Source organism: Bufo gargarizans, chromosome 3 (assembly GCF_014858855.1).
Source record: "Bufo gargarizans isolate SCDJY-AF-19 chromosome 3, ASM1485885v1, whole genome shotgun sequence".
NCBI classification, from domain to species: domain Eukaryota; kingdom Metazoa; phylum Chordata; class Amphibia; order Anura; family Bufonidae; genus Bufo; species Bufo gargarizans.
In genome coordinates this window covers 340,374,502-340,400,451 of record NC_058082.1, presented here as the reverse complement: position 1 = coordinate 340,400,451, position 25,950 = coordinate 340,374,502, and the positions used below count along the sequence as shown (strand labels likewise).

Here is a 25,950-nt window from a genome sequence, read left to right as displayed (position 1 = left end):
CGGGAGATTGAAGACACTCTGGAATAGGCTCTGCTGGACTCGGAGTCTGGTGACCCTAGTAAGGGCTACCCTGGTGCAGTCCACTGAGTGTACTGGCTGGAAAGTCGGGGTGATGTGCATCCACGGAGACTTAATAGACTACCCCACCGTGCTGGTAACTAACCACCGTGGCCGGTAGATGGACCCACAAGGTGACTGTTATAATAGGGAGAGACTTCCCGGCACTGTGGCCTGCTATGAGAGCGAACCCTGGGAACCTGAGACAGAAGGGCCAGCGGGAGGGGTGACAGCCACTTCGGTGAAAGAGAGGGAGACAACCTCGCAAAGTGTGATGGTGGGAAACGTAGAGGACTTGCCGCCAGGTCCTGAATTGGCAAACCTCAATGTCTCCGAGGAGAACCCAACCCTATCCCACACCTGGGAAAAAAAAAATAAAAAAAATTAATAATAGATGGTGAACCACAACAACCTGGGGCAGAGTCGGTGTTTCCCGGTTTTGTGGTTCATCAGGATATGTTGTATCGGGTAAACCAACTACGGGGTAAGCCTATTGAACAGTTGGTGGTCCCCAAGGCTCATCTCAAGCTTGTATTAGATCTTGCCCACCAACACATTCTCGGGGGTTACTTGGGGCTGCAGAAAACTCAGGATCGTATTCTACAGCGGTTTTACTGGCCCAGCATATATTCAAAAGTGGAAGAGTTTTGCAAGTCTTGCCCAACCTGCCAGATAACAAGCCCCCTAGCCACATTTCCGTAGTCCCCTAGCATCAACGCGTTTTGATGGACCGCACGATTTTCAAGGTAGCCAATCCAAGTTAGAGTTATCCACGCCTACACATATGGGTAAAATATTAGTCTCCGCATGAATCTTTCCACCTCCAATAATTCCTATGGAATGCCAAGAAATCACACTGATATAGTGAAGCACTGCTGCTGCTAGCTATATGCACAGCTGATATTATACTCACAGGCGCACGGTAGTATGTAGGCACTTCAAACAAGGGCTATAGATACGAGCACATCAAAGTCTTAGTCATTCTAGACTACATCACTCGGTACCCGGAGGTGGTGCCACTGCGACATAACTCCGCCAAACTCATAGCGAAGGAATTAATGGAGATGTTTTCCCGAGTAGGACTACCTAAAAGAGGTTCTGACCAACCAAGGATCCCTTTTATGTCCAAGGTGATGAGGGAACTCTGAATTGCTGCACATAAAACTACGGACCTCAGTTTACCATCCGCAAATGGACGGTCTGGTAGTACGGTTTAACCAAACATTAAAAAAATAAAAAATATAGTATGATGGGAAGGACTGGGACCTCCTTTTTTCCCCATCTCATGTTCGCAGTGCGAGCGGTATTCCCAGGCCTCTACTGGGTTCTCGCCCTTTGAACTGCTATATGGCAGACACCTTCGCGGTCTCTTGGATGTGGCCAAAGAGGTGTGGAAACAACCCACTCCACATAAGTGTCATTGAGTACGTTACCCAGATGAAAGATCAGAAAGATACAGTGCTGCCTTTTGTTAGGGAGCATATGGAGGCAGCTCAGCAAGCCCAGAGTTAGGTCTATAATTGGCAGGCTCAGGTCCGGATCTTTAACCTGGGTGATCGGGTTTTGGTTCTGGTGCTGTTCCTGGCTAGGGGCCCTAGGAGGTACTTGAGAAAATTGGAGATTTAAAACTACAAAAAGGTACACCAGCCAGGGAGCCGATAAGGTTTACCATGCGAATTTACTCAAACTGTGGAAAGATAGGGAAACCTGTACAGAAGACAGCCTGCAGACGGGTTTTCTAGAAGAGGTACCGACCCCTCCTGATGCAAGAGAGGTGGCTGCGACAGTAAAAATTGCTGACAACCTCTCCTCTAAACAGCCTCAGGAGGCCAGGGAGTTCGCTAGTCGGAACACGGATGTGTTCTCGGACCTCCCTGTACGCACTTCCACTGAGCCTCACACAAAAGTCTGATTAAAACCATACCGGGTACACAAGGCTCGGCGACAAGCCATTGCGGAGGAGGTGCAGCTAAAGTTGCAGGCAGACGAGTCAAAAAGTGAGTGGGCCAGTCCTATAGTATTGATACCCAAGCCAGATGGGACGTTGCGGTTTTGTAATGACTTTCGAAAACTTAACAAGGTTTCCAAATTCAATGTGTATCCCATGCTCCGGGTGGATGAGCTCATCGAGAGGTTAGGACAAGCCCGGTATTTTTATGTTTTGGACCTCACGAAAGGGTACTAGCAGGTGCCTTTAACGGAGGCTGCCAAAGAGAAAAATGCCTTCATCACACCTGAGGGGTTGTATCAATATAAGGTCTTACCCTTTGGTCTGCAAGGCACCTCTGCCACTTTTCAGCAACTAATGGACATTGTGCTTCGTGCACATTGTCGGTACGCTTCGGCTTACCTGGACGATATTGTCATCCACAGTACCGACTAGGAAAGTCACCTACCCAAAGGACTCCCTTCAGAAAGCTGGCCTTACTGCTAACCCCCAAAAAAATGTGCGATATGGTTAGAAGAGACTAAGTACCTGGGGTATGTCATTGGGCGTGGAGTCAAACCCTAAGTGAACAAAATAGAGGATACAGAATTGGCCCTGACCTCTCACCACTAGGCAAATAAAGTCATTCCTGGGAATGGTGGGCTATTACATGAGGTTTGTTCACCACTTTGCTACTCTAGCCGCACCCTTGACAGGATTCTTGAAGGGACACAAGTCAATGATGGTTCGCTAGGATGATCAGGTGGAAGAGGCTTTCTCCGCTTTGAAGTCGGCCCTGTGTGGGTCCCCGGATTTGGTGACACCTGACTTTAAAAAACAGTTTATAGTTTAAGAGTTTATAGTACAGACTGATGCCTCCGAAGTAGGCCTCGGTGCTGTACTGTCTCAGGAAGTCAACAGGGAGGAGCATCCCGTTGTCTTCCTCAGCCGTAAGCTCACCCCAGCTGAGACCCAGTGTAGTATAGTGGAGAGAGAGTGCCTGGCTATCAAGTGGGCCCAAGAATCTCTATTATTTATTGGGGAGAAAATTCCACCTGGTGACTGACCACTCCTCTTAAGTGGATGAGCCAGGCCAAGAACAGAAACGCCCAGGTCACCCAATGGTTTCTCTCCCTACAAAACTAAGTTTTCGGTGGAACACAGGGAAAGCTGCTTACAGGGAAACACGGATACCCTGTCCGGCGTGTTCTCACCCCCTCAGGGTTGAGCAAAGGGCAAAGGGGGGGGGGGTATGCGACACAGTGAGGTTTGGTCTGGTATTTTTCTCCCAGCATGTGCTGCTGGGCTGAGTTACAGCCAGGTGAGGTCAAATACCAGACTTTAAATGCCAGTCTGGGTTTTGGCAGCACCTGTCTGTCCTGAAAGACAGCTGGGCTCAGAAACCATGTATGTGTAGGGATCTGCAAGCCTCGTTTCTGGATGAAGGCTTGCTACCTGTTTGGTGTGAAAACAGGTTGGTGCTGCTATGGGCAAGCACTCTGAGGCAGAATTGAGGCATGGTGTGAATTACCACTAACACCGCAAGGTGACTGTTTGAATATGACTGCTTGTTTTGTCACTTGCCTAAGGGTACTTTAACACTAGCGTTTTTCTTTTCCGGGCGCCGAGTTCCATCCTAGGGGCTCAAATACGGAAAAGAACTGATCAGTTTTATCCTAATGCATTCTGAATGGAGAGTAATCCGTTCAGGATGCATCAGGCTTTTCAGAAAACCGTAGCATGTTGTATTTTTACCTCCGGCCAAAAATCCTGAACATTTTGACTGAACGCCGAATCCGTTCTTTTTCCCATTGACTTGCATTAACGCCGGATCCGGCGCCGTGTGTTCAGTCAAACCAGATACAGCTTTTGCATGTTAAACTCAAAAAATTTGAAAAAAAAGTTAGTCTATAAATGGCGGATCCGTTATATATATATATATATATATATATATATATATATATATATATATATATATATATATATATTATTATATATTATATATGAAAAGTTAATGTCAGGTTTCTGTGATGTAAATAAACTGTGCAACTCAATTGAAAAACAAACTAGACATACGTGTGCACACCCTTAAACTAATACTTCGTTGAAGCACATTTTGATTTTATTACAGCACTCAGTCCTTTTGGGTATGAGTATCTTCTTTGCAAAAACACTCCAAATCTGTCAGATTGCTGTGAGGGCATCTCCTGTGCACAGCCCTCTTCTGAATCAGATTGAAAATCTGTGGTGTGATCCGGTCTGGGCCATTACAAAACTTTAATCTTCTTCTGGTGAAACCATTCCTTCGTCGATTTGGATGTATGCTTTGGGTTGTTGTCATGCTGAAAGATAGAGTGTTCCTCTTCATGTTTAGCTTTCTAGCAGAAGCCAGAAGGTTTTGTGCCAATATCGACTGGCATTTGGAACTGTTCATAATTCCCTCTAGCTTAACTAAGGCCCCAGTTCCAGCTGAAGAAAAACAGCCCTGTGGCATGATGCTGCCACCACCACCACACTTCACTGTGGGTATGGTGTTCTTTTGGTGATGTGCAGTGTTTTTGGGCCAAACATATCTTTTGGAATTATGGCCTAAAAGTTCAACCTTGGTTTCATCAGACCATAACACCTTTTCCCACATGCTTTTGGGAGACTTCAGATGTGTTTTTGCAAAATGTAGCCTGGCTTGGATGTTTTTCTTCGTAAGAAAAGGCTTTCGTCTTGCCACTCTACCCCATAGCCCAGACATATGAAGAATACGGGAGATTGTTGTCACATGTACCACACAGCCAGTATTTGCCAGATATTCCTGCAGCTTCTTTAATGTTGCTGTAGGCCTCTTGGTAGCCTCCCAGACCAGTTTTCATGGTATATCTAATGCCTTGGAAATTCTTTTGTACCCTTCTCCTGACTGATACCTTTTAATAATGAGATCCCTCTGATGTTTTGGAAGCTCTCTGTGGACCATGGCTTTTGCTGTGGGATGCGACTAAGAACATTTAAGGAAAGACCAACTAGAGCAGCTGAACTTTATTTGGGGTTAATCAGAGGCACTTTAAATGATGGCAGGTATATGCTGACTCCTATTTAACATGATTTTGAATGTGATTGCTTAATTCTGAACACAGCTACATCCCCAGTTATAAGAGGGGGTCGCACACTTATGCAACCACATTATTTTCTTCCCTCCACCTAAGAGATTTCAGTTTGGTTTTCAATTGAGTTGTACAGTTGACAGGTCACATTAAAAAGGTGGAAAAAGTTCTGAAATTATTTATCTTTGGCTCATTTTTTCCATCACAGAAACCTGACATTTTAACAGGGGTGTGTAGACTTTTTATATCCACTGTGTGTGTGTGTGTGTGTGTGTGTGTATATGTATATATATATATATATATATATATATATATATTAGGAAGGCGCAAGGGTCCGTCATTGACGGAAGGTACGTGTCACCGAGGTTCCTGGCCTCGGTGAGATAAGAACCAGTTATTTTATGTGTCAGCCGCAGCTAGTGCTCACTGACACTGTTTTATTCTTAGTGTGGCTGAAAAGCCGATCCGGGCCGGTTCTTATTGGGAGCAGCCAAAGAGCAGGGTGGGTGGCTGTTCCCCTCGTCCAGGCCAGGTTTTGGGCTGGGGTTTAAAAGCCCAGCCAGAAGCTCAGCTGGGTGTGGTCTGTTCCTCCAAGTGAGAGTGGAGCTGTGGAGGCTCTGGGCTTCTAGGAGCTGCATGAGAGCCGCCAGCTGGAAGCCAAGCGCCCTAAAAGCCTGCTGTGGACATCCAGGTGACTTGTTTGTTTGAGTTTGGTGGACTTTGAAAAAACCACGGAGGAATTCCTGCGGTGTGAATTAACACCAGGACTCTGCCAAGTGTTTGTTTTATTTTGTTCATTGTTGTGTGAATAAACACTGACTTTTGCTTTACAACCTTGTTTTTGCCTCTGTACTGCGTCCGCTTACCCTGCCTACCAGAGCGAATCCCCACAATTGGTGGCTTGGAGCGGGCAAGCGCAGTGAGGCTGGCGTGAACGCCGAAAATATTTTTTTCTCACGGTTGTATGTCATATATCAAACCAGCTAGATTCAAACTGGTGTCAAGAGACGAAATGGAAGCTGTTATGAAGGCCCTCGTGGAAGCTAACCTGCAGCAACGCGAGGCTAATAAGCAGCAGCAGGAGACCAACCAGTTGCTGCTACAACATGTAATGGCGTTACAGTCAGCAGGAGCAACCCCAAGCTTACACGATGCCCGGAAAGCAGTACGTGCAGCGATCCCTAAAATGACCCCCGCAGACGATGTCGAGACCTACCTGGCGATGTATGAAAAAGTGGCCACCAGGGAGAAGCTGCCCCAAGACCAGTGGGCTGAGATTGTCGCTCCGTTTCTGACATCAGAGTCCCAGCGGGTGTTTTTCGACTTGCCTGACGCTCAAGCGGCCGACTACCCAAAGGTAAAGGGGGAGATCTTGGCAAGACTGGGGGTGAATGTGCTGGTCCGGGCCCAGCGGGTGCATCAGTGGGGGTTCAATCCGGCGGAGCCCGTGAGGCCCCAGTATTATGACTTGCATAACCTGTTACAAAAGTGGCTACAACCTGACGTGTTGAGCCCCACTGCTATGTTGGACCGGTTATTAGCAGACAGGTTCTGGAGGGCTCTGCCACCCCCTCTCCAGCAATGGATTGGCCAGGTCTCCCCAGGGAATGCGCTGGAGATGGTCGACCTGGTGGAGCGCTATGAGGCTACCCGGAACTTACAGGGGGGTTCTGTTGGGAGGGGGGCAGTCAGATCCCGTAACTCTCCACCCCGGACCCAACAACCGGTGCCCACCAAACCTGCCCGGGATATAACCCCTGTGGACCCCGCTCCAATAATCTGCTGGCGGTGTCGGGAGCCAGGTCATGTTCGAGCGGACTGTCCACGTCAGGGGGAACCCATGGACACGAACTGTGGCTTCCGTCAATCATTATATGCCAGGAAACTGTGTGCAGTGGGTGCTTCGGAGTCTCTGAACCACCTATGCCAGGTTGAGGTGGGAGACACTCCAGCGGAGGCTCTGTTGGACTCAGGAAGTCTGGTGACCCTGGTAAGGGCTTCCCTGGTACGCTCCGCTGAGTACACCGGCCGTAAAGTTGGAGTCATGTGTATCCATGGGGACTTAAAAGACTATCCTACTGCTATGGTGTCTCTGTCTACGGTTTCCGGCATGTGGATCCACGAGGTGGCTGTTGCAACCCACCTCCACTATGAACTTATAGTAGGGAGAGACTTCCCGGGTTTCACGGCACTGTGGCCGGTTCCGAGAGTGACTGATATGCATGATACAGGTGTAACCCTAGCAGAATGGCCTGGCTCAGGGGGCAGACCAGAACCCTGGGAACCTGAGTCTAAAGGTCCCGCAGTAGGGGTGACCGCCACTTTGGTGGAAGAGGAGGAGACAACCCCACTGAGTGTAATGGTGGGGGAGGTGGAGGACTTGCCGCCGGGGTCTGAGCTGGCAGACCTCAATGTCTCCGGGGATAATTTTGGTACCGGGATCCAACCTTGTCCCGAGCCTGGGAAAATGTGCTAATAATAGATGGTGAACCACAACAACCAGGGGCAGAGTTGGTGTTCCCCCGTTTTGTGGTCCATCAGGATATGTTGTATCGGGTTAATCAGCTGCGAGGTGAATCCATTGAACAGTTGGTGGTGCCTCAGGCTTATCGCAAACTCGTGTTAGAGTTAGCACACCAGCATGTTCTCGGGGGTCATCTGGGAATGCAGAAAACTCAGGACCGGATACTACAACGGTTTTACTGGCCCAGTGTGTTTAAAGAGGTGGACGAGTTCTGTAAGTCTTGCCCGACCTGCCAGGCAACTAGCCCCCAGCACCTTTTTCGCAGTCCCTTGGTACCCCTCCCGATCATTGAGGTACCGTTTGAGCGAATCGCTATGGACCTGGTAGGTCCTGTACCAAAGTCCGCCCGGGGACACCAGCACATCTTGGTTGTCCTTGATTACGCTACTCGGTACCCGGAGGCAGTGCCACTGCGACATACTTCTGCGAAACTTATAGCTAAAGAGCTAATGGAGATGTTCTCCCGAGTGGGGCTACCTAAAGAGGTCCTGACTGACCAGGGGACCCCTTTTATGTCCAAGGTCATGAGGGAACTCTGCAAGTTGCTGCGTATAAAACAGTTACGGACGTCCGTGTACCATCCACAAACGGATGGACTGGTGGAAAGGTTTAATAAAACTCTAAAAACCATGTTAAAAAGGGTGGTGACCAAAGATGGAAAGGATTGGGACCTTCTTCTGCCCTATCTCATGTTCGCAGTGCGAGAGGTGCCCCAGGCCTCTACTGGGTTCTCGCCCTTCGAATTGCTATATGGCAGACATCCTCGTGGCTTGTTGGACGTAGCCAAGGAGGCATGGGAACAACAACCCACTCCACATAAAAGCGTCCTGGAATATGTTACCAAGATGCAACAGCGGATAGAGACCGTTTTGCCTCTTGTCAGGGAACATATGGAGGCCGCTCAGCGAGCCCAGAGTCGGATCTATAATCGGCAGGCTCGGGTCCGGAACTTTAACCCGGGTGATCGGGTTTTGGTTCTGGTGCCGACAGTGGACAGTAAGTTCCTAGCCAGGTGGCAGGGGCCCTACGAGGTACGTGAAAAAATAGGAGAGGTAAATTACAAGGTACACCAGCCGGGGAGGCGGAAGCCGGAGCAGGTTTACCATGTTAATTTGCTAAAACCTTGGAAGGATAGGGAAACCTGTACGGAAGACAGCCCGCGACCGGGCTTTCTTGGACAAGAGGTTCCGGCTCCTAAGTCTGATGCAAGGGAAGCGGTTGCCACAATAAAAATTGCTGACAGCCTCTCCCCTAAACAGGCTCAGGAAACCAGGGAGTTTGTTAGTCGGAACACGGATGTGTTCTCAGACCTCCCTGGACGCACTTCCGTAATCCAACATGATATTGTCACCGAGCCTCAGGCAAAAATCCGGTTAAAAGCATACCGAGTACCCGAGGCTCGGCGAAAAGCCATCTCGGAGGAAGTGCAACTTATGTTGCGGTTGGATGTTATCGAGGAGTCTAAAAGTGAGTGGGCCAGTCCGATAGTATTAATACCCAAGCCAGACGGGACATTGAGGTTCTGTAATGACTTCCGCAAACTTAATGAGGTGTCCAAATTTGACGCGTATCCCATGCCCCGAGTGGATGAGCTTATTGAAAAGTTGGGCCAATCCCGGTATTTTTCTGTGTTGGACCTCACCAAAGGCTACTGGCAGGTACCCTTGACAGAGGCTGCCAAAGAAAAAACGGCTTTTGTCACGCCAGAGGGGCTGTATCAGTACAAGGTATTACCCTTTGGTCTACATGGTGCTCCCGCCACGTTTCAAAGGCTAATGGATATTGTACTCCGTTCACATCGTCGATACGCTTCAGCGTACCTGGACGATATCGTTGTCCGTAGCACCGACTGGGAAAGTCACCTTCCTAAAGTACAGGCTGTAGTGGACTCCCTTCGAAAAGCGGGACTAACAGCTAACCCAAAGAAATGTGCAATAGGGTTAGAGGAGGCTAAATACCTTGGGTATGTCATTGGACGTGGAGTCCTTAAACCCCAAGTGAGCAAAATAGAAGCGATACGGAATTGGCCCCGACCTGCCACCTCTAGACAAGTAAGGTCATTCCTGGGAATAGTGGGCTATTACATGAGGTTCGTTCCCCATTTTGCCACTTTAGCGGCTCCGTTGACAGGGCTTTTAAAGGGACGGAAGTCTGTGATAGTCCGCTGGAATGACCAGGCGGAAGAGGCTTTCTCCGCTTTGAAGTCGGCCCTGTGTGGGTCCCCGGTTTTGGTGACGCCCGACTTCAAGAGGGAATTTGTGGTCCAGACTGATGCCTCCGAAGTAGGCCTCGGTGCGGTACTGTCTCAGGAAGTCAACGGGGAGGAGCATCCCGTTGTCTTCCTCAGCCGTAAGCTCACTCCAGCAGAGACCCGGTACAGTATAGTGGAGAGAGAGTGCCTGGCCATCAAGTGGGCACTCGAGTCTCTCCGCTATTATCTGTTGGGGAGGAAATTCCGTCTGGTGACCGATCACTCCCCTCTCAAGTGGATGAGCCAGGCCAAAGAGAGGAATGCTCGGGTCACCAGGTGGTTCTTGTCGCTGCAAAACTTCAAGTTCACAGTAGAACACAGGGCAGGCCGGTTACAGGGAAACGCGGATGCCCTGTCCCGAGTACACTGTCTGGCGTGTGTTCACCCCCTCAGGGTTGAACAAAGGGGGGAGGTATGTAGGAAGGCGCAAGGGTCAGTCATTGACGGAAGGTACGTGTCACCGAGGTTCCTGGCCTCGGTGAGATAAGAACCAGTTATTTTATGTGTCAGCCGCAGCTAGTGCTCACTGACACTGTTTTATTCTTAGTGTGGCTGAAAAGCCGATCCGGGCCGGTTCTTATTGGGAGCAGCCAAAGAGCAGGGTGGGTGGCTGTTCCCCTCGTCCAGGCCAGGTTTTGGGCTGGGGTTTAAAAGCCCAGCCAGAAGCTCAGCTAGGTGTGGTCTGTTCCTCCAAGTGAGAGTGGAGCTGTGGAGGCTCTGGGCTTCTAGGAGCTGCATGAGAGCCGCCAGCTGGAAGCCAAGCGCCCTAAAAGCCTGCTGTGGACATCCAGGTGACTTGTTTGTTTGAGTTTGGTGGACTTTGAAAAAACCACGGAGGAATTCCTGCGGTGTGAATTAACACCAGGACTCTGCCAAGTGTTTGTTTTATTTTGTTCCTTGTTGTGTGAATAAACACTGACTTTTGCTTTACAACCTTGTTTTTGCCTCTGTACTGCGTCCGCTTACCCTGCCTACCAGAGCGAATCCCCACTAAAAAATAAATATATATATATACACACACACACACACACACACACACACAGTATAATGTTTGCATCTATTGTATTAGTGCAGGCATGCTCAACCTGCGGCCCTCCAGCTGTTGTAAAACTACAACTCCCACAATTCCCTGCTATAGGCTGATAGCTGTAGGCTGCTTGGGTATTCTGGGAGTTGTAGTTTTGCAACAGCTGGAGGGCCGTAGGTTGAGCATGCCTGTATTAGTGCATTGTTTTCTGTGATTTTACTTTACCATTTTTTGAAAGCCATATTAAAAATAAATAATATATATATATATATATATATATATATATATATATATATATATATATATATATATTATATTATTCAAAAGGTTCAAAATTCTGCTCACAAATGGCTCAATATATGCTATATTGTTCAGAGGTCTCCTTCCCTCGTTTCAAATTTCTTGCAAAGACAGTTTTATGACAAATGTTTCTGGTATGTCACAATATGTAGGAAGGAGGAGTGTACGCTCCCTCTAGTGGAGCAAGCATGTTACATCTCAGTCTGTACATGGGGACTGACAAATCAACTGAAATACTGCAGGTGAGGGCAGCGGTCAGCGATTTCATCTGCAATTATCTACACTTTGGAAAGTGAAGCTTCATTCACAGATTTGTGAGTTTGAAGCTCTGGTGACATGGTGGGAGATACCTGCAACACTTGTTTTTGGTGGTCCTGTGCAGTGGGAAGATCAGCCATGTATCTCTCCAGCGTCTCTATCCTCTGCTGCTTTTCTTTATTCTGTTCTGTTTCTTTTTGACATTTCTTCTTCAATGAATTAATATGCCGTTCTCTCCCTTTCACCTGCCACATTGCACAAAGTCATCAGAACATATTTTTGGAGTAAAATGGCCATTTCTAACAGTAGAAAAGTAGAGAACTCACGCGCTCATCTTGCTTTTTCATTTCCTCCGAGTGTTTTTGTGCCAACTCTTTCATTGCCTCTCTAAAGCCTCTGCTCTCAGCCTCCATGGCACACAGTTTCTTCTCCAGTTCTGCCTTCTCTCGGCTAGTTGAATCCGACTTCTCGGAAAACTGTGCTCTTAAGAATGTAACCTCTCTCTGCAGGTCCTAAAAACACAGGTTACCAGAGCTGTTCCCTTCCATTTTATTAAGGAGATTTCACTGAACTTTTAAAGGGAGTCTGTCACAACTATATGACCATATACAGCACTTACATGGCGCTGTAGCACACCTATACATGATTCTAATGGTACCTTTGTTATTTTCTTTAGACATCCAGAAGAAGGAAAAACAAAATTTCATATGCAAATGAGCACTCGCAAGTGCCCAGGGGCGGTGTTCAGTGTGTAGGTGCCCAGGCTGCTCTGCCTTTTTAACCGTTACTCCTCCCCCAGCCTCTTCCTTTGCCCGGCCTCCTATTCCCTTGTATCATCCCTAGGTCCGGCAGAGATCCCACGCCTGCGCACTGCTTTGCCGGCTGGCGCATGCGCACTAGTTGAATTGATGCAGTACCCAAAATGGGCATTGCAGTGTGCATGCCCCAGCTCGGCGAAGCAGTGCGCAGGAGCGGGATCTCGGCCGGACCTAGCAATAATACAAGGGAATAGGAGGGCGGGCAAAGGAAGAGGCTGGGGAAGGAGTAACGGTTAAAAAGGCAGCCTGGGCACCTACACACTGAACGCCGCCCCTGGGCACTTGCGAGTGCTCATTTGCATATGAAATGTTGTTTTTCCTGCTTCTGGATGTCTAAAGAAAGTAACAAAGGTACCATTAGAATCATGTATAGGTGTGCTACAGCGCCATGTAAGTGCTGTATATGGTCATATAGTGGTGACAGACTCCCTTTAAAACCTTTAGGGAAGAAGAGCTGCTTATAAAGCAAACAATTGTATGCTTTACTTACAAGTAATGCTTTACTTACCAGCGCTGTTGGTACGGTCCTTGAGCTTCTGGTCCCTGTTGGACAAGTGACATCACGTCCATTGGTCACATGACCACCCAGCCATTCACTAGCATCAACGGTCATATGCGAGTCATACACTAGTAACCGTTAAGTGGTGATGTAAACAAGGAATGTGAGGTCAATACTACTGGTACAATGGGTACTGGATCTGCATCACTAGAACTTAGGGACCTATAGCGAGTAAAGTGTTATTCTTTATTTTATAAGATAGTCTGCTCTCCTGAAGGTTTTTAAAAAACTTGGGGACCACCCCTTTAAAGGTGTTTACTGGGATTTTAATATTGATGATCTATGCTCAGGATAGGTCATCAATATCAGATAAATAAACCCATGTTATGGATTCATCTTCACCTCCTGACGAACAGAGGCCTTTCTCTGTCCTGGCCACCATAGGAGCAGGAAAACACTGAAGTGGGTGGTGGGCGGGGGCAATTTAATCTTTTTCTGTTTTCCTGCCCCTACAGAACTCAGGGGTCAATCTCCTATATTATGCCGTCATGGTGGTGAAATGCTGTTATAAACAACTCAAGCAAGATGGCAGCCCGTAATCATGTTCAGGAAATACAATAAAAAATAAATACATAAATAAAGTGTTTCACCATCTGGTTTTAACTGGCAGTAAAAATTTTGGCGACACATTTCCTTTAAAATCCCAGAAAACCCCTTTAAAAAGGAGATAACGTATGGAGCCTTTAGTTACAATGTTATTACCTGTATCCTCATCATGCACATATCACTGTATGGACTAGACTGGTTTAACAGTGTGTTATGGACTTTCACCTCTCCCTCCCTTACTTTCTGTTCCAAGGCTGCAATGTGCTGACGCTGCCTGCAAATATAATAAAAAATAAATAAGGCATGGCTTTTCCTTCATAAAAGTTCTTGCTCCACACAGCTGCCTAATGTGCACCAGTCGCAGAGGAACTTGTAGGACTACAGTTATGTAATGCTGAGACTTGTGGTGCAAAGAGTAGGGATAGACTGATTATCGGCAGATATTCAGGATTTTGAAAGTTATTGGCATCTATTTTGCCGATAACGAATCGGGAACAAGGATCGCGCTGCTGTCAGCGCTCTCCGTGTTGAAGCAGCATCTCCCTCCCCCTGTGCTGCTGCAACCAATAAGAGGAGGCAGGACAAGAGGAGGGGAGGGGCTGTGGCCACTGTGCCACCAATGAAGCTAACTCTCCGCACCTGAGGGGTTAACTGCCGCGGATCGCAGCTACCACTCAGAGGTCGAGAGCCGGCTATATGATTCTGCAGCCAGCTCCCGCCTCCTGTCTATGAATTAACGAGAGAGTTATCTTCATTGCTGGCGCAGTGCATTCCCCCCCCCCCCCCCCCATAATTAATCATTTGTGGCAGTGGTCACAGGGTCCCCTTCTCTTTATTGGTGGTGCAGTGGCAGCTTTTTATCAGTAATGTAGTAGCAGTGTAATCCTGGGGCTCTGATCGGTTACCATGGCTGCCATAGTCAGCTCCATGCTGCTGTATGCACAAAGCACAAAGCAGCAGGGAGACTGGAAAAAAAAAAAAAAAGTTAAAACCACCAAAATAAGTATAAATGAAAAATAAAAATACATGTTAACAATAAACATGTTCATTTTCAGCAGATTTGTGTAGGAAATTACCGTATTTTTCGCCGTATAAGACGGATCTGTGGCTGGCACCGTTACCCGGGGGGGGGGTTCTGTGGCTGGCACAGTTACCCCGGGGGGGGGGGGGGGGGGATCTGTGGCTGGCACCGTTAACCGGGGGAGGTGGGGGGGGGATCTGTGGCTGGCACCGTTACCCGGGGGAGGTGGGGGGGGAATCTGTGGCTGGCACCGTTACCCGGGGGAGGTGGGGGGGGAATCTGTGGCTGGCACCGTTACCCGGGGGAGGTGGGGGGGGAATCTGTGGCTGGCACCGTTACCCGGGGGGTGGGGGGGGGGATCTGTGGCTGGCACCGTTACCCGGGGGGGGATCTGTGGCTGGCACCGTTACCCGGGGGGGGATCTGTGGCTGGCACCGTTACCCGGGGGGGGATCTGTGGCTGGCACCGTTACCCGGGGGGGGATCTGTGGCTGGCACCGTTACCCGGGGGGGGATCTGTGGCTGGCACCGTTACCCGGGGGGGATCTGTGGCTGGCACCGTTACCCGGGGGGGGGATCTGTGGCTGGCACCGTTACCCGGGGGGGGGATCTGTGGCTGGCACCGTTACCCGGGGGGGGGATCTGTGGCTGGCACCGTTACCCGGGGGGGGGATCTGTGGCTGGCACCGTTACCCGGGGAGGGGGGGGGGGGGGAATCTGTGGCTGGCACCGTTACCCGGGGGAGGGGGGGGGGGGAATCTGTGGCTGGCACCGTTACCCGGGGGGAGGTGGGGGGGACGGGGATCTGTGGCTGGCACCGTTACCCGGGGGGGGGGGAATCTGTGGCTGGCACCGTTACCCGGGGGGAGGGGGGGAGATCTGTGGCTGGCACCGTTACCCGGGGGGGGGGTGGGGATCTGTGGCTGGCACAGTTACCCGGGGGGTGGGGGGGGGTCTCTGTGGCTGGCACCGTTACCCGGGGGGGGGGGGGGGGTCTCTGTGGCTGGCACCGTTACCCGGGGGGGGGGGGGATCTGTGGCTGGCACCGTTACCCGGGGGGAGGTGGGGGGGACGGGGATCTGTGGCTGGCACCGTTACCCGGGGGAGGGGGAATCTGTGGCTGGCACCGTTACCCGGGGGGAGGGGGGGAGATCTGTGGCTGGCACCGTTACCCGGGGGGGTGGGGATCTGTGGCTGGCACCGTTACCCGGGGGGGGGGGATCTGTGGCTGGCACCGTTACCCGGGGGGGGGGGGGGATCTGTGGCTGGCACAGTTACCCGGGGGGGGGGGGGGGGGAATCTGTGGCTGGCACCGTTACCCGGGGGGGGGGGGGAGAAGATCTGTGGCTGGCACCGTTACCCGGGGGGGGGGGGGGGGGGGAAGATCTGTGGCTGGCACCGTTACACATGTGTCATCCACAGACCCTCCCAGCCCATAACTGTGCCATCCACAGATCCCCCGCCGCTCCAGTATACTAATATAATATGTCTTATTCAATTAATAGTTATTAAATATGCCTCTTATTCCTAATAGTACCTTAAATCCTAACCGCATCAGTACAATGCCGGCAGGCAGGCAGGCCGGGCGGCGCGTCACTCACTGACGTCACTTGCCTGCGCCGCCTGCTTCATTCATAAAGTAGGCGGCGCAGGCACGTGACATCAGGGAGTTACGCTGCCGCGCGCCCGGCCTGCACTGTACTGAAGCGCTTAGGATTTAAGGTACTATTAGGCATAAAGGGGCATATTTAATAACTATTAATTGAAGGTGACATATTATATTAGTATACCGGAGCAGCGGGGCGGGGCTATAGTACAGTGACTGCACCGCCCCGCCGCTATTGCCAGCCCCTCCTCCCAGTTCCTCCCCGAGTCCCCTCTCGCTTTACATCGCAGCTTGCGATGTAAAACTGACAGCATTCGCCGTATAAGACGCAGGGGCATTTTCCCCCCATTTTCGAAAATGAAAATGCACAGAATATTGGTATAAATTATCGGCTATCTGCCTGAAAGTTCACAGATTATCAGCATCGGCTCCAAAAAGAAAAAAAAATCAATATCAGTCGATCCCTAGCAAAGAGTAACCAGTATTAGCCTTTATACAAGTGGCTGCATTGAGAGTGTGCATTACATGGCTGTGAGCTACTATTCCAAGAGCCTAGAGAGGATACATACCAACCTCATTCACACTGCCCTCTTACCTCTCCAGCATCACCTCCTTCTCAAGCAGAATGTTGTCACTCGCCTTTACAACTCGTTCCCACTCATTTGGAATGGGGTTAAGTCCAGCTGAGTACATTGGCGCTGTAGAATAGTCTCTCATCAGCTGTAAGGTATGGCAAATGAGTGAGACATACAAGAAGAGATATAGGTACCCTCATGGGACATACACACATGAAAGTTACCTGCAATTTTTCCATCCTCATTCTCAAATTCTCTTCATACTGTTGCTGCAGTTTCCAAGAGCTGTACTCTGGTGCGGGCTGGGTGCTATATGAATCTGCCCGCCAGCCCTGACTTTGCAGATGTGAAGACTGGTATCTAGCGCCATGAGTTACCTCCGCTCCTCTGACTTCCTTGCTCTCAGGAAGAGCCCTGTATGGCTCAACATCTCTGATAACTGCGGAGGAGAAGTCTGTTCTACCATCTGTGCAAAGGGTATTTAGCAAAGCCGACTGGTTCATGGTTGGCTCAATGTTGGGCATTTCAAACTTTCTAGTGTCTTCAACAGTGGAAGGGTCTGCAGACGGTACAAAGGGGCAGCTGGGCACAACAGATTCTGTGGATAGCCCAGCTGTGTCATATATCCTGGTGTTACTTGAAGATGGTGCCATGGTAGAAGGCACAACGTGAGCTGTTGGAATGGCAACCTGGCTTCTGATTGGCTGGAAGGACATACTACCACTGGCATTGCAAAAATCTAAAAAAAACAAAAACACAGTTTGGTCAAGCAAACGAAAACATAGCTAAGGTAATAAGAGACTATGAATGAGTATTTAATCAGGGTTGGTCAACCTGACACATTATGTAAGCCTCAACGTTGACTCGACTCCAGGACAGGGAGAGGCATCATATTCCATTTGACTGTCAACAGATGTCCTCTTGAAAAAGGACATATGATGTTGTGGAGGAGCTTGAATGGCATGATGGCCAAGCATGCAAACATCCGCTCTGATTAAGGTCTTAATGGAATGAAGGAGGCCTTGGCACACAGTCATACTGCATGGACAGTATTCTACACATACACACACACACACACACCCCCCATGCTCGGTCATGGTCTGAAGAAATTAAGGCGGATGGGCAGATACAGCAAAAGTCACCTAATAAGCAGCTGGAAAGGGGAGGCAGAGAATGGTTATAGACAATGACCTGTGTAATTGCTGTGGGGTGTGGGGGAGGCATCCTGACTGCAACGGTGACATGTACCCATGGCCTGGTGTACCCCAAGCTGCTGAGCTCCTGACAGGCAACAGTACAGACTGAGCAGCGCTCTTCATTGGCTGCTCATTACACAGGGGATGGGAGAGTAAGACGGTTGGTGGTATCTGAAGTAATCCTGAAGAGGCCCAGCAGAATTGCCAGTAATTAGCCCCTAATTCACCCTGATCCTATTAGTAAACCATCAGACTTTAAAGGGAACCTGTCACCAGTATTTTGTGTATAGAGATGAGGACATGGGTTGCTAGATGGCCACTAGCACATCTGCAATACCCAGTCCCCATAGCTCTGTGTGCTTTTATTGTGCAAAAAAACGATTTGATCCATATGCAAATTAACCTGAGATGAGTCCTGTCCCTGACTCATCTCACGTACAGGACTCATCTCAGGTTAATTTGCATATGTATCAAATCGGTTTTTTACACAATAAAAGCACACAGAGCTATGGGGACTGGGTATTGCGGACGTGCTAGCGGCCATCTAGCAACCCATGTCCTCAGCTCAATACACAAAATCCCGGTGACAGGTTCCCTTTAAGGTTCTCTGGGCTTCTACCAGTTAACCTGTAGAGAGAAGACACTTACTCTTCTGTTGCTCTGATGATTCCATGATCCCAGCTGAAACCATGTAACCGCCTGACTCGCTGCAAGATCATCCTATGACATTGCGACAAGACGTGCTCCTCTTTCTTCCTGTTCAGCTGCATAATGTAGAGGTGGCTGAACAGGAAGAAAGAAGAGACATCCAGTCGTGATGTCAGTGGAAGAGAGGGCAGCCTTGTCATCCCAGCCAGGATAGCGGAATCGGCAGTGCAACTGAAGTGTAAGTACTGCTCAAAGTGTCTTCTCTCCACAGGTTAGCTGAAAGAGGCTTTTTAGGTACAGGCCTGGAGAACCCCTTTAGCACACAGGCATAACTCCTAATAAGTTTCAGCACCCCATGGCTCTACTTCATGCTTCTGCAGTTGCCGGCTGGGCATTTACTCGTGCAATGACTACCCCTAGTGAGGCCCAGGGGAGCCGGATACTGTATGCAGCAGCCCCACGTCCTCCTTAATGATCCAAAGCTGTCTCAGATAGGCTCCTATGGAGACCTCATCTGTGGCAGGGCATAATAGGAGCTAGGGATCGACCGATTATCAGATTTACCGATATTATCGGCCGATATATTCAGGATTTTGAACGCTATCGGCATTTATTTTGCCGATATTCCGATAGCTTAGGGGGAACACAGATCGCGCTGCTGTCAGCGCTCTCCGTGTTCCCTCAGCAGCACAGGGGGGAAGGAAGCAGTGTCTCCTTCCCCTGTGCTGCTGCCACTGCCGCCAATGAAAGGACAGGGGACAAGAGGAGGGGAGGAGCTATGGCCACTGCGCCACCAATGAAGCTTAATCTCTCATTTATTCATATACAACAGGAGGCGGGAGCTGCAGAATCACATAGCCGGCTCCCGACCTCTATGAGCAGTAGCTGCGATCTGCGGTAGTTAACCCCTCAGGTGCCGCGGATCGCAGCTACTGCTCATAGAGGTCGGGAGCCGGCTATGTGATTCTGCAGCTCCCGCCTCCTGTATATGAATAAATGAGAGAGGGGTTGTCCAAGTTATATTTATTGATGACCTATCCCCAGGATAGGTCATCAATATCAGATCGGAGGGGGTCCAACACCCGGCACCCCCTCCGATCAGCTGTTTGAAGAGGACACGGTGTCAGCGCTGCCTCCTCTTCACTGTTTACCTTCTAGCCGTTGCATCTGCAGTGGTGAGCAGGTGTAATTACACCCAAGCCTTCCTATTGAAATGAATGGGACGGCTTGGGTGTAATTACACCTGCTCACCACTGCAGATGCAACGGCTAGAAGGTAAACAGTGAAGAGGAGGCAACGCTGACACCGTGCGAGTCTCCTCTTCAAACAGCTGATCGGAGGGGGTGCTGGGTGTCAGACCCCCGCCGATCTGATATTGATGACCTATCCTGGGGATAGGTCATCAATAAATATAACTTGGACAACCCCAGTGCGCCCCCCCCCACCCCAGTATTAAAAACATTGGTGGCGCAGTGCGCCCCCCCACAGGATCCCCTCTCCCCTCCTCCTCCGATCGGAGCCCCAGCAGTGTAATCCTGGGGCTCCGATCGGTTACCATGGCAGCCAGGACACTATTGAAGCCCTGGCTGCCATGGTAAGCTCCATGCTGCTGTGTGCACAAAGCACAGAGCAGCAGGGACAGTGTGAGCTCCTATTCACCCTGATAGAGATCTATCAGGGTGAATAGGACCAGGGTTCTAGTATCTAAGGGGGCTAAAAGTTAGTAAAAAATTTGAGGGAACCAGTCACGGGATTTCGGGTATAGAGCTGAGGACATTGTTTGCTAGATGGCCACTAGGTCTGTGAAGGTTCTCATTTATCCAGGTCATGGTATATCTGTAAAGAATAAATCAAGACAACTGGACGAAATGTAGATTTCTTGAAAAACGTTTCACTCGTTCTTCCAACGAGCTTTCTCAAACCTACTGACTCCAATTAGGATAATGGATTCAACACCTTTGACCCAATGCTGGGTCTAATTACCAGATGTGGATTCAGTTACATATTTATTCCCAGAGAATTCTTGTACAGTCACTCAGAATTGAGAAAGCTCGTTGGAAGAACGAGTGAAATGTTTTCAAGAAATCTACAGTACGTCCAGTTGCCTTTATTTATTCTTTACAGATATAGATGGCCACTAGCACATCCGCAATACCCAGTCCCCATAGCTCTGTGCTTTTATTGTGTGCAGAATGTATCTTGAAGCCTTTTGCTGCAGATAGCGCATCTTTTAGGCTTCTTTTTACTCTCCACCTTGAGGGTAGGATCTTTTTCTCCCTAAGAGACATGATAAGATAAATAGGCGATAATGTTTCCCTAATTCTATCGCTATTCCTGGGTTACTCACATGTCCCTGGGCAGGAGGGTCTGGGGACTGCTCTCTCATACTGGATGAATCCATGATTGAGGACTCACACTTAGCCCAACCAGATTTTAAATGCCACTGGCAGTTACCCCTCCTGACGTGGCTGCTCCTCCCATTTCTCCTTCCGGTCCCTACCGGATGGAACGCAAGACCCGAACTCCAGCGTCCCTCGCCGAAGGGATGGATCGCAGGGCGCCGCCATACTGGATCCGGTGTCAGAGGTTACATGCATGCACACGCCTTCCCGGCGTCTCTACGTCACTTCCGGTTCAGCGCCGAAGCCAGAAGTGATGGAAGACACTCCGGCTCCCGCGCGGTCTCCCCTGGAGAAAGGCATCTTTTAGCCCAGAGCCCCGGCAGGGTTGCGGCTACCGTTCCCCAGCCCCTAGGATTCCGTTCCAGACGTGAGCCACATGACCCACAGGTACTGGAGGAGCTGGTCAGCTAAGGGACCCCAGCTTCAGGGTTTTAGCCTGGCGCGTTAAGAAAAAAGAAGAAAAGTCTAAAAGGAGAGACACTCTCTGCCCTGTCCATTATTGGGACAGGAAAAAAACACTGGTGGAGGTGGGTGGGGGGGAGCTTTTAACCTCTCTCCGTTTCCTGTCTCAATAGTGGGCGGGGGAGTGCTGTCACGGAGGACGTCCTGGAAAAAACGATTTTATAGATATGTAAAGTAACCTTAGATAAGTCCAGTCTCCTCGAGCGTTCTCCGACTTTGAGCCCAGCTACGCCTACTGTGAAGGAGCCCAGCACCGCCCCGCATCCTCCGAATCTCCTCCTTGCTCCCCGACGTCACAAAGCTAGAGCGCCGTAATCTCGCGATGCGTGAGCTAGCGCATGCGCAGTTTGTTACCTGAGGCTGATGCCAGCACAGGGAAGGAACACTATGCCGACACTAGCTCACGCATCGCAAGATTATGGTGCGATAGATAGATCTATCTATCTATCCAATAAAAGCACAGCTATGGGGACTGAATATTGCGGATGTGCTAGTGGCCATCTAGCAGCCCATGTCCTCATCTCTATATACAAAATCCAGGTGACAGGTTCCCTTTAAGCTCTCAAAAGCTAGGTGAATGGAAAAATAAAAGTTAAGAGTTTTCTGAGATTTTGTACAAAATGTATTTGCCAAGAATCTCACATTTACAAAAGAAGCGTAGTATTAGCACCACTTAGCATTACTAAGGCATTATTGTACTTTATTTGGCTTGCAGAGTGCTGTAGCATTGTGATCCGCACCTGCGCATTGAGATGTGCTGACTGACCCTTTTTCTTTGCTATCCTCAGGATAGGTCATCAGTACCTGATTGGCAGGGATCTGACAACCAGGACCCCCGCCAACCAGCTGTTTTAGAAGGCAGTGCAGCTCCTGTGAGCGCTGCGGCCTTCTCTTTGCTTTTTCTAGGCCAGTGACATCAAATTCATTGTTCACAAGGCCTAGGGGCAGTTCAGCCCCATAGAATTGAATAGGCCTGAGCTGCAATACCAAGCACAGCGGCTTGGTACTGGTGACCTATCAGATACCGATGACCGATCCTGCCATTTTGGCACCACAGAAATATAAACCAAAAGGCGCCCAGCATGCATGTGGGACCTACACCTCCTGAACTTCATGGTGGGCCGTCATGACACATAACAGGTAGGGGTGCACCGAAATTCCGGCGGCCGAAAATATCGGCCGAAAATGGGCCTAATCTATTTCGGCCGATATTGGTACATATTGGCAGAAAATAGCGGGGAGGGACTGGGAGGAGGAGCTGGGGGCCGATGCATTCACTGTGCTCCGGCCCCCAGCTCCAGTAGTTATAAAATGTGTACAATTAATAAGGCCCCCTCTGCAGTAGAACATTCAATATAGCCACATCCTACTCACAGGGCTGTTATCTTAATGCTGGCCGGCCGGGCAGACGAGCGGCAGCGTCACGACTGACGTCATGTGCCCGGCCTACTTTCTGAATGAAGGAGGCGGCGCAGGCATGTGACGTCAGTCGTGACGCCGCCGATCGTCTGCCCGGCCGGCCAGCATTAAGATAACAGCCCTGTGAGTAGGATGTGGCTATATTGAATGTTCTACTGCAGAGGGGGCCTCATGAATAGAATCCTTATTATTTGTACACATTTTATAACTAGTCTGTACTGGAGCGGCAATGGGGGGGGGTCTGTGGATGGCACTGTTATGGGGTGGGTGGGGGTCTGTGGATGGCACTGTTATGAGGTGGGGGGGGTCTGTGGATGGCACTGTTATGAGTTGGGGGGGGGGGGTCTGTGGATGGCACTGTTATGAGGTGGGGGGGGGGTCTGTGGATGGCACTGTTATGAGGTGGGGGGGGGGGGTCTGTGGATGGCACTGTTATGAGGTGGGGGGGGGGGTCTGTGGATGGCACTGTTATGAGGTGGGGGGGGGGGTCTGTGGATGGCACTGTTATGAGGTGGGGGGGGGGGTCTGTGGATGGCACTGTTATGAGGTGGGGGGGGGGGGTCTGTGGATGGCACTGTTATGAGGTGGGGGGGGGGGGGTCTGTGGATGGCACTGTTATGAGGTGGGGGGGGGGGGTCTGTGGATGGCACTGTTATGAGGTGGGGGGGGGGGGTCTGTGGATGGCACTGTTATGAGGTGGGGGGGGGGGTCTGTGGATGGCACTGTTATGAGGTGGGGGGGGGTCTGTGGATGGCACTGTTATGAGGTGGTGGGGGTCTGTGGATGGCACTGTTATGAGGTGGGGGGGGGGTCTGTGGATGGCACTGTTATGAGGTGGGGGGGGGGGTCTGTGGATGGCACTGTTATGAGGTGGGGGGGGGGTCTGTGGATGGCACTGTTATGAGGTGGGGGGGGGGTCTGTGGATGGCACTGTTATGAGGTGGGGGGGGGGGGGTCTGTGGATGGCACTGTTATGAGGTGGGGGGGGGGTCTGTGGATGGCACTGTTATGAGGTGGGGGGGGGGGTCTGTGGATGGCACTGTTATGAGGTGGGGGGGGGGGTCTGTGGATGGCACTGTTATGAGGTGGGGGGGGGGTCTGTGGATGGCACTGTTATGAGGTGGGGGGGGGGTCTGTGGATGGCACTGTTATGAGGTGGGGGGGGGTCTGTGGATGGCACTGTTATGAGGTGGGGGGGGGTCTGTGGATGGCACTGTTATGAGGTGGGGGGGGGTCTGTGGATGGCACTGTTATGAGGTGGGGGGGGTCTGTGGATGGCACTGTTATGAGGTGGGGGGGGTCTGTGGATGGCACTGTTATGAGGTGGGGGGGGGGGGGTCTGTGGATGGCACTGTTATGAGGTGGGGGGGGGTCTGTGGATGGCACTGTTATGAGGTGGGGGGGGGGGGTCTGTGGATGGCACTGTTATGAGGTGGGGGGGGTCTGTGGATGGCACTGTTATGAGGTGAGGGGGGGGGGTCTGTGGATGGCACTGTTATGAGGTGAGGGGGGGGGTCTGTGGATGGCACTGTTATGAGGTGGGGGGGGGTCTGTGGATGGCACTGTTATGAGGTGGGGGGGGGGTCTGTGGATGGCACTGTTATGAGGTGGGGGGGGGGGGGGTCTGTGGATGGCACTGTTATGAGGTGGGGGGGGTCTGTGGATGGCACTGTTATGAGGTGGGGGGGGGGTCTGTGGATGGCACTGTTATGAGGTGGGGGGGGGGGTCTGTGGATGGCACTGTTATGGGGTGGGTGGGGGTCTGTGGATGGCACTGTTATAAATATCATTAAAAAAAAAAGTATTTTAAAAGTATTTGGGCAAAAAGGCAGTTTCGGTTTCGGTTTCCGGTCAAGGGCATCCTGAATTTTCGGTTTCAGACCAGAATTTTCATTTCGGTGCACCCCTAATAACAGGTGAATTTAGCGTTAGGTTCCCGTCTTATAGAGATCGCCTTGACGAGCAGCAGAGAGGCTCAAATATTTTTGTACAAAATATATTTGCCAAGCATCTCTAATTTATTAGCATAGCATTTGCAATGTAATATGCCTTTGTACTTTCTTTGGTTTGTACAATGCTGTTGCATTATGTGTTGTTCTATCCTGAGGATAAGTCACAGCTCTGAAGGAAAAAACTGAAAATGGCCCGCTCCTAAAGGGGTTAAAAGATGGCCATCATAACTCACCATCAACATGCTCAGAAGCAGAAGCCCCATTGGGCAGACTGGCACCTTCCTTGGCTCCATGAGATCCAGAAATTCTGCTGGGAGGTTTTGCCAACACTTGAGGAGTCTGCCACTCTGTGTAAGAGCTGCTTCTGACTGTAACACAATGATACCACAGGTTATAAGCAGACACAGACACCCTCAAAGGGCGTGACATGTAGAGAGAGAGAGGACCACAGACCTGTCCTAGCGGGCTGCTGGAATCCCGAGTCCTTGTACCTGTCCAGAGCCGCCATTGTGTTCTATGGAGCTGGGCGTTAAACAATACATGGCATGTTACTAGAAGCTCTTCAGAGACACAATATTAACATGTAGCACTGACAACCATTTGTGTATTGCTGGAACCCCTGACAACCATGTACTGTAAATGGGCAGCTGCCGTCACACTAAAGCATGCACATTTACAATGCACGTTTGGTATTCATTGCCAAAACAAAATATACCGCTGAGGAGCAACTGACATGACGTGACATAGCATTCACTTCATTTTGGCAATACTAATTCTTGCAGTAGAGGTGCAGGTGGACAGCACATCACTATCACACCAGAACAAGTGTGGATTGGGCTCTGTTCACACAAGCGTTTGCATCTTGAAACGCTTTCCATTCGAGAGGCATCAAAGGAGCCTGTAAGCGGTTTACACAAAAACGTATGGCTGATACCAGGGATAACGGAAAGCGTCCAACAATTACGTGACCAGATGAAGCCTCTATAGCATACAATACGTCACCTGCACTCTGTCACCGGTAATAACGAATCCGGAGTTCAGTAACATATAACCTGCCCGTGCCCGGAAGCTGGGCGGGGCTTGTCTTCAAACCGTTTACCCGCCACGCCTAACCGCGCCCACACCTACTTTCCACCAATCGCGTTTCGACAGGCCGCCAATCGTTGATCTTGTTAGAAGAGTGTGTATAGGAAAGAAGCTGTGATTGGTCCATATCCACACACATGTTACCAACGCACTAGTTTTTAATAGGCGGGCAGAATGCCGGCACTAAGCAACGCAGCCAAAGCAAAAAAAAAAATCACGTAGAAT

At 50.2% G+C, this 25,950-nt stretch overlaps 1 protein-coding gene across 1 annotated transcript in view; it reads right to left on the bottom strand.

The window, feature by feature from the left end:
• Positions 1–25,731, bottom strand: part of CEP85 (centrosomal protein 85) — a 66,571-nt gene extending 40,840 nt beyond the window's left edge. The window contains exons 1-8 of the mRNA XM_044286212.1: positions 25,642–25,731; positions 25,093–25,161; positions 24,873–25,007; positions 16,785–17,299; positions 16,581–16,705; positions 13,516–13,633; positions 11,763–11,948; positions 11,529–11,681 (exon numbers count right to left, since the gene is read on the bottom strand). Coding sequence (XP_044142147.1) covers positions 11,529–11,681; positions 11,763–11,948; positions 13,516–13,633; positions 16,581–16,705; positions 16,785–17,299; positions 24,873–25,007; positions 25,093–25,147 — 1,287 coding nt within the window. The 5' untranslated portion in view covers positions 25,148–25,161; positions 25,642–25,731. The remainder of the gene's footprint in view (positions 1–11,528; positions 11,682–11,762; positions 11,949–13,515; positions 13,634–16,580; positions 16,706–16,784; positions 17,300–24,872; positions 25,008–25,092; positions 25,162–25,641) is intronic.
• Positions 25,732–25,950: the final 219 nt, after the last annotated feature.